The sequence below is a fragment of the Sturnira hondurensis genome, unplaced genomic scaffold, assembly GCF_014824575.4.
Source record: "Sturnira hondurensis isolate 20B ecotype Veracruz unplaced genomic scaffold, ASM1482457v3 Scaffold0024152, whole genome shotgun sequence".
In the NCBI taxonomy this organism is placed as follows: Eukaryota; Metazoa; Chordata; class Mammalia; order Chiroptera; family Phyllostomidae; genus Sturnira; species Sturnira hondurensis.
This window is the reverse complement of record NW_028096783.1, coordinates 27,369-40,380: the sequence shown is the minus strand read 5'-3', so window position 1 is coordinate 40,380 and position 13,012 is coordinate 27,369. Positions and strand designations below refer to the sequence as shown.

General features: G+C 40.8%; 1 protein-coding gene across 3 annotated transcripts in view; it reads left to right on the top strand.

Annotated features, from left to right (window-relative positions):
• The window catches only part of VWA5A (von Willebrand factor A domain containing 5A), a 31,567-nt gene that overhangs the window by 1,307 nt on the left and 17,248 nt on the right, over window positions 1-13,012 (top strand). For all 3 annotated transcript variants that reach the window (XM_037038183.1, XM_037038184.1, XM_037038182.1), the window contains exons 2-10: window positions 1,323-1,380; window positions 1,488-1,702; window positions 2,013-2,235; window positions 2,353-2,525; window positions 2,743-2,857; window positions 7,625-7,794; window positions 8,047-8,135; window positions 8,337-8,481; window positions 8,928-9,007. In XM_037038183.1, the coding sequence (XP_036894078.1) occupies window positions 1,338-1,380; window positions 1,488-1,702; window positions 2,013-2,235; window positions 2,353-2,525; window positions 2,743-2,857; window positions 7,625-7,794; window positions 8,047-8,135; window positions 8,337-8,481; window positions 8,928-9,007 (1,253 nt within the window). In that variant the 5' untranslated portion in view covers window positions 1,323-1,337. The remainder of the gene's footprint in view (window positions 1-1,322; window positions 1,381-1,487; window positions 1,703-2,012; window positions 2,236-2,352; window positions 2,526-2,742; window positions 2,858-7,624; window positions 7,795-8,046; window positions 8,136-8,336; window positions 8,482-8,927; window positions 9,008-13,012) is intronic.

Genomic DNA, 13,012 nt, shown 5'->3' with positions numbered 1-13,012 from the left:
GCGCTAATCTGTAGATACGGGGCGTGGTGTATAAGGCACACCATTGCTATCAGATGGGTGAGCAATGGGGGCCTTTCTCTGGGTTGAAGTGGGGTGCGATGTTTAATGGTGATTGATAGGAGCGGAGAGGGCTGGAGATAGTCCTGCCAAAAGCTTCGGAATCCTTGTGGGGGTCAGGGAGGGGGTCGTTGTTCTTGGAAGGAAAATTACCTTTCTCAAGAGCCTGCCTGTTTTTCTGGCTGCAGGTTCCTGAGTGAAAATTTCGGTTCCCTGTGACCCATCTGCCCCTGGTGCTCTGGATAAGCACTCTAGTTTCACTTTGGCGTTCTTGCTGTGCCAGGCAATTACATTTTGGCTCCTTAATGTTTATTTTCAGTAAAAATACCCCTAATTTGTGCTAGACATGGCAGCTCAGGTCAGCCTTGGACAGGCAGGGAGAGGCCTGCTCATGGGTGACTGTTCAGAAGGGCCAGAGGGCAGCATCTAGTGATGTCAGGGCCAGTGACTGGGACCAGAGGCCCCTGCTGACTCTTTGGGTACAGAGATTATAATGTAAATTGTAATATATGTGCATACACATTTGGTGCTGTATCACATGCAATGGTTGTCTAAGATGACAATAAAATTTGGAAGCTATGTTTACCATGGCCTGATTTAAGATAGGGGACAGGTTGAAATATGCTATATTAGTGTCTTGGACAGAGAAAACAAATGGTGCTCTCAATGATAAACCCCCAAAGAAAAGGCACGAGGTAAGTTATATAAGTTGCATGGGTCCATTTTGGGTCAGGGAACTTTTTATGTACAGGTCTCTGAATAGTGTGATGGCAAGTAACAGCCAAGGTCTATTAACAGTAGTAACAAAAACAATCCTCTTGTCTGTTGTGATTGAATAAATGGGCACACTTGTAAAAACTTCACATATATTAATTGATATATGCATATATGAAGCATAGGTATTATGATTTTTACTTTCTAAAGAATACTGAGGTTCCGGAGGTTCCTCAGTATTACTGAAGAACACACGAAAGGAGTGGTATCGTCATACACTTCTGAAAAAGTGGGCCTGCTGTTCGAACCAGCCTTAGGGTGTTTCAGAGACTTCTTGTTCAGCAGGTACTTGGTGACTTTCACAGCTTCCGGCCTAGGTCTGGTGTTTAAAAGGTGCCTTCGTAGTGGCACTTTGTCCCCTTCTTTTCAGTGTCTTTCTCCTGCCTAGTTCCGTCACTAATCTTCTGAATATATTTTTACACAAGAGAAACCGGCGTTTGAATAGCTAATCCCCCACATGGCCCTCTGTTCACAATGTGTCTTTCCCACAGGGACTCTGTGCCACCATGGTGTACCCCTGTGGCCTGCTAACGCGCCGAGAGGAGCCAGGTGAGCGGGATTTGTGACTCCTACATGCCCTTGGAACTTTGTCACCTAGCACAATGCCTGGCCTGCAGAAAATGTTCTGTTAAACGTTGTTGAACTCTTGCGCCCAGGTCTGTCTCCAGTGCCACTGAAGAGCATCTCTGTGACCTTGTCCATTTGTGAGTTCGTGGCTGGCGTGTCTGCTACCTTGAACTATGAGAATGAGGAGAACGTTCCATTGGAGGCCTTCTTCGTTTTCCCCATGGATGAAGACTCAGCTGTCTACAGCTTTGAGGCCCTGGTGGATGGGAAGAAAATTGTGGCAGAATTACAGGACAAGATCAAGGTACTAGGGAGGAGTACATTGTTGCTTCCCTTTTTTATTCCTCGTGATGTATACTCTTCAGGATTGCTATCAAATGCAACTTCACAGAAGTGCTGATACTGAACGCTTTGTCCTCTCTACCCCTCTAACTGAGCCTTTCCTAAAACCATTGGAGGAAAAAGCCAATCAGAGTACTCAAAGTACAGCTGTGAGCTTGGCGGGCGAGGCCAATCAGTCTCGCCCCACCAGACTCTGTTGTTTCTTGTGCTTCTCATCTCTTTGTCAAACACACCACCCTTCCATACCACTTTTCTCTCCTTGGTCTCCTTAGGCCCAGGCCAATTATAAGGAGGCCATCAGCAAGGGCCACCAAGCCTTCCTCTTGGAGGAGGACAAGGACTCCAGGGACATCTTCTCTTGTAACGTGGGGAACCTCCCCCCTGGGTCGAAGGCGGCACTCACCCTGAAGTATGTGCAGGAGCTGGCCCTGGAGGCAGACGGGGCCCTGCGCTACGTGCTCCCGGCCATCCTGAATCCTCGGTACCAGCTCTCTAGTGAGTGCCCTCCTCCTCAGATACTAGTGGGGGGTGACACAGTGGGACTCCCCTCAGGGTTGTGGGGGTGCTAACATGTTTGGGAAGGGAAGCCACCACTGAGGTAACTTTCTGTAGAAGGGCCTGAGGACAGTTGCGAGAAAAAGAAGATTCCTGTAGTCCCTTTGGAGGACCTGCCCTACACACTCAGCATGGTTGCCGCCATCAGTTCCCAGCACGGCATTGAGAGGGTCCAAAGCAACTGCCCCTTGAGTCCCCTTGAGTACCTTGGAGATAAGACTTCTGCTCAGGTAACTAGAAAGAGAAGCCTGTCATTGCCAGGACTCCTGTTCTGGGGTCCTGATCTTCTCCCTCAGTCTTTCCTAAACATTCCTTCCTTTCCCCTAGTAACGCAGAGGGAATCGCACCGTGCTCCTTCTTTATCCCCCTTTAGTCTCCAGAGCCTGCTCTCCATTCTTCTAAGCAGCGACAGTGCTAACGTGGCTTCTTTGCCTGTTCCCAACGCAGATTTCCTTGGCCGATGGACACAAATTTGATCGAGATGTGGAACTTCTGATTTACTACAGTGAGGTGCATGCCCCCAGTGTAGCTGTGGAGATGGGGGAACCTACAGCAAAGCCCGGTACTTTCTTTCCTCCTTTGTAGTTTCCTCCCGTGGGGTGACTCTTGGCTTGGAATTACCCTCAGATTAACCTCACTTTTTTTGCCCTTCTATCCAGTAGTGGGTGAAAAACTGAAATAGCACTGTGGCATTCAAAAATGGTTCAGGCCAATACAAATCATGTGACCATGTCTTACAGGCAAACAAAGGATGGCAATAGAACCCACAGAGGGAAACACATTTAGGTTACAAACACGTGACAATAATCAATCTCTCCAAGTAAAAATTAACATACAATAAAAATAATGACATGACCTTTTTACTTTTCAAATGATCAAAGATTTCCAAATCTGGTAAACCCTCATGCTTTAAAAGGTGAGGTAAATTTGGCACCCTTATAGCAAAATAATTTGCTACTGAACTTTTGAGGAGAAATTTGGCTATATGTATCAAAATAAATGTTCATTTTTGTAATTCCAATTTTAAAAATCTCAAGGAAATAAATTTAAGTGTAAGTAAAAATATAAACTAAAATGTCCTCAAAATATCTTACAGTAGCTAAATTCACTATATTAGAATTACTTGATGATTGAGTAGTTATGTAATTACTTTGGTAGCAGTAATTATGCTGCTACCAAAATAATGTACATTGACAGATTGAAATAACATGGGAAAAAAAAGGCTTCCAAAGTATGTGAAGTAAAAGAAAGGTAAGTTATACAGATTACTAACAGAAAATAACCTACAAATTAAGAAAAACATTAAAAACCACAGGAAATAGCAAATGTTGTGATTAGATTAAGAATAAGCTTGTTTGCTTGATTTTTTCTTTTATCTAATAAGTAAGTTTTATTGCTTGGTTCATCACACCAACATGTGATCTCACTCCAGGTTCTCTCTTTGTCTTCTTTTTATTGTGGTAAAATGTATGTAACATAAATTCTAAGTATGCAGAAACTAATAAGTTGGCATAAAGTTATAGTGTGCAACTTATAAAATGCACACAACACCAGTTTTACTGCTGTAACTGTTCTTGTCACCCTCGGTGTGCTCGCATCGTGTGTGACCGTCAGCAGCGTCCACCTTTGGAGCTTGCTAATCTCACCCTGGCGTCTTAGTTTCTAAGACTAAGCTTAGTTTTTGAATAGGTTTAGTTTTTAAATTTCTTTAATTTTTCTTGTTTCCTAAATCCCTTGGTATGTATGTGCTTTTCCTTTTGGCTATAACTGGTGGAGCCAGTCTGTTGCTCTCTGAGGGCCTCCTGGGCTGCCGTCCCTGATCTCAGAGACCCTGGAGCGTATTGTGGGGGATGCTGGCCCATTGACTTTTTAAACTTAGAATGTACTCACCACACTAAGAACGTGATTTTTAAAATTATATTTACAGTTTGATACATATAATTGTATCAAAACCCTTTTTCTTTATTTTTAAAAATATTTTATTGATTATGCCATTCCAGTTGTCCCATTTCCCCCTCCTTCGTTCCCCTCCCCCCTGCATACCCCCTCCCCCACCATTCCCCCCCTTTAGTTTCTGTCCATGTGTCACAAGTTCTTTAGATTTTGTATTTCTCATACTATTCTTGCCCTTTTCCCTGTCTATTTTCTATCTACCATCTATGGTATTTATTCTCTGTACCTTCTCCCCCTTTCTCCTTCTCCCACTCCCTCTTCACTAACCCTCCATGTGATCTCCATTTCTATGGTTCCACTCCTGATCTAGTTGTCCTGTTAGATTGCTTTTGTTTTCATTGTGGTTGTTAATAACCGAGTTTGCTGTCCTTTCACTGTTCCTATTTTTTATCTTCTTTTTCTTAGACAAGTCCCTTTAACATTTCATATAATAAGGGCTTGGTGATGATGAACTCCTTGAACCTGACCTTATCTGAGAAGCACTTTATTTGCCCTTCTATTCTAAATGAAAGCTTTGCTGGATAGAGCAATCTTGGCTGTAGGTCTTTGGATTTCATGACTTGGAATACTTCTTTCTAGCACCTTCTTGACTTTTGAGAAATCAGCTGACAGTCTCATGGGAAGTCCTTTGTAGGTGACTGTCCCCTTATCTCTTGCTGCTTTTAGGATTCTCTTTTTCATTTTCATCTTGGCTAATGTAATTATGATGTGCCTTGGTGTGTTCCTCTTTGGGTCCAACTTCTTTGGGACTCTCTGAGCTTCCTGGACTTCCTGGAAATCTATTTCCTTTGCCAGATTGAGGAAGTTCTCCTTTATTGTTTGTTCAAATAAGTTTTCCACTTGTTGCTCTTTCTCTTCCCCTTCTGGTACCCCTATAATTCGGATGTTGGAACGTTTAAAGATGTCCTGGAGGTTCCTGAGCCTCTCCTCAGTTTTTTGAATTCTTGTTTCTTCATTCTTTTCTGTTTGGTCATTTCTTTCTTCCTTCTGGTCCACTCCCATGATTTGAGTCCCAGTTTCCTTTCCATCACTGTTGGTTCCCTTCATTTCACTTAGTTTAGCCTTCATTTGTTCATCTAATTTGTGACTAAAATCACCCAGTTCTGTGAGCATCGTAATCACCAGTGTTTTGAACTGTGTATCTGATAGGTTGGCTATCTCTTGGTCACTTGGAAGTATTGGCTCTGGGGCTTTGAGCTGTTCTTCTTGAGCCATAATGTTCTGGTCTGTTTGTTCCTGTTATGTATAAGGGGCAGAGCCTTAGGTGTTCACCAGGGTGGGGCAACCCAGTCACTGGGTTGTGATGCTGTATGGGGGGAGTGGGGTCAGAGAGGGGCAATGGTGCTGGTATCACGCTCTCAGATTTCGGTCCCCTCTGCCACTTTCCACAAGCAAATTGGGCCCTTCTGGTGCTGATTCCCAGGTGTGTGGGCTTGTGTACCTTCCAGGACCCTGTGGGTCTCTCCAAGGAACTCTCCTGTGAGGCTGGGAGCTTCTCCTAGCACCTCAACCCCCCAAAGTTTTTCCAGTTGGTGCTTTTAGGCTTTAATTCCTGTCACAGGGGCCCTGCGTTCTGCATTTTGTCTCACTGTTTGTTTTTTTCACCTGGTTTATCTTCCTGCGAATGTGTGACCTTGGTCAGCCAACCGCCTTGTGCCCTCACTGTGTCTACCCATTGCCACCCCACACCTGGGATCTGCCAACCACTGCTTGTGCACCTGGGTTGGTCCTGTCACTTTTTGTGTGTGACCCTTCTCCGCGAGCTGCTGACTCTGCCCCTCCTAACTGTCTGGATGAATGGTTTGTTGTTGTCAGACTTCTGTACAGTTCAATTTTCTGTGTGTTTTGGTTGCATTTTTGTTACTAAAACTTTGTTGTCTCTAAACTTGGTTGTGCAAGGAGGCACAATGTTTCCACCTACACCTCCATCTTGGCTGGAAGTCTCAAAAACTTTAATTTTATGAAATTAATAGCTTATTCTGAATTGAGCCCTAGATTAGGTTCCTGAAGTGAATTATGTCACTTAATTCTTAACATAATCTTGACGTAGGTATTACTACTTTGATTATTTAGATGAGTAAACTAAAGCTAGCAAGTAGAAGAGCCAGGGTTTGAAATGCCTCATTTAAGAATGAGGAAGCAGAGGCTCGGGGAGGTGAAAACCAGTTGAGCCAAGCCAAAGATATTCCAGTAGACGATACCACGTCTGTAGTGCTTACAGTGCATCTGGCACTGTGCTAAATAGTGTAGAGATGCTTCCTCCATTCTCAGGGTGGCCTTTATCACCTGTCAGGTGCAGTGCCCATCCCATTAGACCCAGCTGTCTCTTTGAATGGCAAGGAGTCTACCTTGCCTATAAAGAAAGAGACACTCAGCCACCGTATATTTAGGGATCTGGAGTGCATGAAAGTTGTTCTTGATCCAGTGTACTGTCAAATATCTGCTGGCCCTCGCCTATTTTATTTGGAAGCAGTTTGGTTACTGCAGTGATCTGTGGGTAAGAGAGTGAGCTCAGTTGGGTCCTGAGGTCACAGAGTCCGAGGGCTACTGAGACCCTAGACCTCTAGTCCTGGGGTCACTATAATATAGGTAGGATACTGGAACTAGCTGCTATACCTTCTTATATTCTCTGAACTGTTGAACTGGAGTTTATATAAATCAGCCATTTTCACTACATTTCTACCTTAATATTAACATTTCAATTCTAGCCTCAGTTTTCACTTTCTCCTCAAAACAAAATCATAGCCATGGCTTCAACAACTTTGTGACACGGGCCAGCTCCCATGGTCTCCTCCATACTATGTTGGTGATGCTATTATTGTCCCAACACACATCCAAATGCTTCTCTTTGTTCTGGAGATGGGCTTTCCTTGGTGCATGAGACACTTGATATATTCTCAGCTCTCGTACATTGTCAACAAAAGAATTGTCCACACGGCCATGGTTTTGTCATCATCTTGTCCACAAGAACCCATGTGATAAATTTCCCATTGATTTGATTTGAAGAGACTGTGTCCCTGCAAATAAGTGAGGTTGATTTTTCTGGAAAATATGGGAACATTTTAACTTAATGTATTTCATTCATTTGCCTAGTTGTTGGGAAAGTTGCATCCAATTATAGTCTTTTAATTTTTACTTGTTCCTGGTAACCTCTTCCCTTTTTCTTCTCTTTAATACCTGTGTTGCTTCTGTCTCTTCCATGTTTGTGACTTACCTCAGACCCTTTGCTGGAAGAGAGAGTACAAAGATCAAACAGTGATTTAGATTCAGGTTTTTTCAACTTCTAATGTACGTCAGTACAATCGATTCTTGGTGTTGTTAGTAGGTATGTTTGAGTTCTTTTTCATCTTACAGTGCCCTTTTCCTTTCTGAGTAGACTGTCTGATGGGACATCCATCTGTGATGGTGAGTTTCTACCCAGATATCCCAGAAGCTCAGCCACCGATGACGTGTAGGGAATTTGTCTTCCTCGTGGACTGCTCAGGAAGTATGCAGTGTCCCATGAATAACCAAGATAAATCTCAGGAGCGCATAGAGGCAGCCAAGGTAAAGCAAGTTCTCTTCTTCTGGTCCTATGCCCGAGTGGGGATGAGCCTCAAGGGTTAAACTAGAGTCTGTCCGGAACTTGGGTCTGTTTCGCCTGAAGCACTGCTAACAGGACACTCTGAGGATAGCACTGGAGTACAAGGCCCAGAGGCACAGTGTGGGTGGAACACCCACACCCTCACGGCTGGGCTGGCAGGGTCTGTGTGTCTCAGAGGACCCTCTCTCACCAGCTCCTGTACTCTCTTCCTTCAGGAAACACTGATTTTGCTGCTAAAGAGTTTGCCTGTAGGTTGTTATTTCAACATCTACAGATTTGGATCTACCTTTGAAGCATTCTTTCAGTAAGTTTCTAGAAAAGCCGCACAGTGGTCAAAAATATACTCTAAAGAAAGGACTAGATTGTTAAAGGTATTGCTATAGAGTTGACTTTGGCATTGGGGATTTCAGGTGAGGTCATTTACAGTGGGGCTCATCTCCATGCTGGGGCTCAGTACCGGGCAATGTTGAGTAGCGATGTCACTGAGCGTGTGTGATCTTTTCAGGAATAGTGTGCAGTACACTCAGCACACCATGGCACAGGCACTGGAGAGAGTCGCACTCATGCAGGCTGACCTAAGGGGCACGGAAATCTTGGCGCCACTCAAGAGCATTTACAATGACCCTTCCATCCCGGGCTATCCTCTACAGGTATGAGTCAGAACAGAGCTAGCCTAAGGGGACAGAGAGGATTAAATTTCTGTTCAAGGATGCATAGCCCTGAGTTTCACCATATGATTATCTAAATATGGATTGCAGTTCAGAGCTGTCTGTTATGTAGTAAAGAGGAAAAGATGAGAGGCATGTAAAGAATTCCTCTTCCTTAACACCGCGCTATGAACTATGGACAGACATTCGTTTGTGGGGTGCCAGGGAAACCTTCGGTGAGACTAGTAGTGGGAGGCGATGGAAATGCCCAGGGCTCAGTACAAACCATGTAAGAACACAGTGCAAGTGACAGTGTCCCATTAGAGATTTCACACCTGTCTAGAGGCATCAATGCCCCTGGCATGAAATCATTGGGTTTTTCAAGGGCAACTTTTTATTTTTTAAATCCAAACTTCATAGAGACTTTGATGAATGTCTCTTGTGTTCAGCTTTTTGTTTTCACAGATGGAGAAGTTGACAACACATTTAGTGTCATTAAAGAAGTCAAAAGCAATGCTCTGAAACACAGGTATGAAGTTAATGTGATTTCTGGGTGACTGACCCAAATAGTGCCATGTGTAATCTAGTGCCTCAGGATACCAGTGTTGACATTCCTTTTAGAGGACAGAACGATTCAAGATTTTTAGTTTTACCAGCTGACAGCATTTGTTTTTACATCACTTTTCCCCTCTCTACTAAATAATAAAAACAGCTTTCTAAGTAGCATAATAACATAATGCTTTCTTTGTCCCGTATTCTCTCTAAACAACCATGGAAAAAGGTATTGAATGGTAAGACTTTTAAAAATATAAACATTTTTATCAAATTAAAACAGACAGAAAGCTACACAAATCAGAAGCATGCAGCTGTGTGAATCATCAGAGTGACCACCTGTGTAATTGTCCCACAGGTCAATGACCGGAATGTTACTGGGGCTCGTCCTTCTCTCTCCTTTTCTACCACGTCCCAAATTTACTATCCATTTTTTACCTCTCCAGAGAAGGAGCTTTCCTGAGTTATAACACCATGGATTATTTTTCTTGTTTTCGAACAAAAATAAATGTTATACACTATGTTTTTGTTCTGTATATTTTGCTTCCTTGCTTCAGCAGTATATTCAGATTCCCTCATATTTTGCATGGAAACATAATAAATTTTCATTGTTGTATAGTATTCTGTAGGGTGGTTAAACCATAATTTATTCTATTGCTGATGGACATTAGTTTCACTGTTAAATATAATGCTTTTGTGAATATTCTTGTATTCTTGTACATGTATTTTTTGCACAAATGCATTTGTGTGTACACATATGTGCATGTGTACATATTTTCACATATGTACACACACATTTTTTTGAGTTGACATACTTTTGGAATTTATTGGAAATACCAGTTTTCCAAGTTATGCTGATTTCATTCACACCAGCATTGTATGAGGGTTATAATCACCCCATTTTCTACATAAAATTTGGCACGGTTTATTTTTTTTTTAGATTTTAATGAATTTTGTGAGTTTGTAGTAGAATTTCATTATGATTTTAATTTGCATTTTTCTGGTGATTAATGAAGTTGAGCACCCTTTTATATTTTTATTGACCACTTGTATGTCCTCTTTTGTGATATACATTACAGTTTCTTTTATATTTTTATTTGTTTTTAGTTCATTCTGTGCTCTAGATATAAGTACTTTGTTAATATATTTAGACGTGTTTTTTTCTATTCTATATCTTTCCTGTTCACTCTCAAAATGTTATCTTTTAGTTAATAGTTTTTCTTAGATTTAATATAGTTGGATTTTTTAGTCTTTTTCTTTACACTTTATTTTTTTTGTGTGTGTACTGTTAAAAAGTCTTTTACCTACCCAAGATCATGAAGCTATTTTCCAGAAGTTTTGTTATTTTTCATTTTACAGTTAGGCCTATAGTTCACCTGAAAGTATTTTTGTGCATTGTGTAAAGTGGGGTCAGGTTGCCTTTTTTTTTTTCATGTCGCGCATGAAATTAATTGATTCTGTACTATTTACTGTAGAGTTTTTCTCTCACTGACCTGCAATGCCACTTTTGTCACACATAAGCACTTACACCTGTGGATTATTTCTGGAACCTCTGTTCCATTTCCTTGGTTTATGTATTTCGACATGTGCTGGTATTATACCATGTAAATGAATGCAGCTTTCTGACAAATATTAATTTCCAGTAAAGCCCTCAACTTTGTTCTTTTTCAAGATTGTTTTAGCTATTCTTGACATCTTGTGTATGTATTTTAGAATTAGCTGGTCAATTTTTACCAAAAAAGAAAGCCTTGGGAGACTGATTAGAATTACATTGCCTTTTTAGATCAGCTTTGGGAGAATTTAGTAGTAACTCTATTGAGTTTTCCAATGTATTTAAATGGTATATTTAAATAAATGTCCATTTATTTAGGTCTTCTTGATTCTCCTAAATGTGTGTTTCCCATATTTTATTTAAAAAATTTAACCCTATATAGAAATTATAAAAGTAGAATGGCAGACACTCATACACCTTTCCTCCAGGTCTGCAGTTCGCAACATTGTACCACTTGTGCCTCACCCGTCATTGTTTTGTTTCGCCACGGGTATCGTGATCCTTCATGTGCAAATAATTATGCACGGATTTTCTAAGTACAGGGCATTTTTATAAGTAACCACAATAAAACTACTACATTCAAGATGTTTAATGTTGAGATAACACCATTATCTAAATATAGGCCATATGTGCCCATTTTTTAAAAAACGCCCTATGTAGATTTTTGTTTGTTTGCATTTTGTTCCAGGAGCAAATCTCCGGACGAGTATTTTATTTTGTTTTTATGTCTCTTTAGTCTTCTCTGGGATAATTTCCCAGCTTTTTAATTATCTTTCATGACTGACATTTTGAGAATTCCAGCAAGTCTTTTTCCAGCTAGAATTTCAATTTATGCTCAACCGTTTAAAACCCTGTTTAAGTTAATATTAACAATTTTAGAAGAAATATTTCAAAGGTCACTACTCCTGGCTATAAATTTGACCACTTTTAAAGGTAGTATCTGACAGACAGCATTGCCATTTTGTAAACATCCTGTTCTTGGCAATTTTAGCATTCATGGATGGTTATTGCTCGAGGGTTATTACTACCAGTGGTTGTGGAGTGGTGATGTTTAATCTGTTGACTCTTCCATATTTGTTAGTTGTCATCCTACTGTCAAGGAGAGCTTTGTCTTCCTCCTCTTCCTTTTGTTGTATCAACATATACTTTGAATTCTTGCATCAGTTTTCAATTTTTTAAGATTCGTTACTCTCATCATGCATTTAGATTCTCAGAATTTCCAGGTTTGGCCAGTGGGAGCCCTGTGTCTTGCTCCCATGTTTTTTTTCACATGTCTCTTTGGTTTATGCATATTTTCTTTTTTTTTTTTTAAAGATTTTATTTATTTATCTTTAGCGGGGAAGGGAAGGAGAGGAGAGAAATATCAATGTATGGTTGCCTCTCGTGTGTCCCCTGCTGGGAACTGGCCTGCAATCCAGGCATGTGCCCTGACTGGGAATGGAACCACAATCCTGTGGTTTGCAGGCCTGCGCTCAATCCACTGAGCTACACCAGCCAGGGTTTTCTTTAAAAAATGATTCAGACTCACCTATATATTCCCATTCATGGAGCCAGTCATTTCTAGAATGACCCTGTTCCTTTTAGTGCAAACAATAAACAAAAGTCAATATTTGAGTGTTAGGTGGAACTCTTTGCCACTGGCTTGATATTTAATAAAGGCATTTTCAGAAGACAGAACTAGCAAATGATTAAGAAAAACACATTTTTACTGATACTCCTACTTCTAAGGTAACAGCATTACATTCTTTTTTTCTTCCATTCTATATTTGTGTTTTCTTTTCTCCATAATGAGAAACCTGGTTCCCCACAAAATTTACTTATTTCCTTAATCTAACAGTGTACAAAATCTCTCTGTAATATTTTATAAATCTCTGTATAGAGATCTTCATGAATTTTTCATGAGATTTTTTTTCCTAGGTGTTTGATGCTAATTTAAATAGTATATATATATTTTTACCCTCACCTGAGGACATGCTTATTGATTTTAAAGTGGGGAAGGGAGGGACAGAGGGGGAGAAATAGCGATGTAAAAGGGAAACATGAATTGGTTGCTGCTCACATGCACCCCAACTGGAACCTAACCAAACCTGCAACTTAGGCACATGTCCTGCTGGAGAGTTGAACCTGCAACCCTTTGGTTTATCGGATAATGCTCCAATCAACTGAGCTACACTAGCCAGGGCTAAATAGTATTTTTAAAACATTTAATCTACTGGATGATTATTTCTACATAGAAATGGATTACAATGGCTTTTTTAAATTTATGTCGACCTTGTATTGAATGACCTTACCTAAGGGAGATATTCATTCAAATAGTACCATATTTTTTGGACCATAAGATGCACCTAGGTTTTAGAGGAGGAAAATAGGAAAAAAATCTTGAAGCAAAAAAAGTGGTAAAATATTTAATAACATAAATAACATAATATT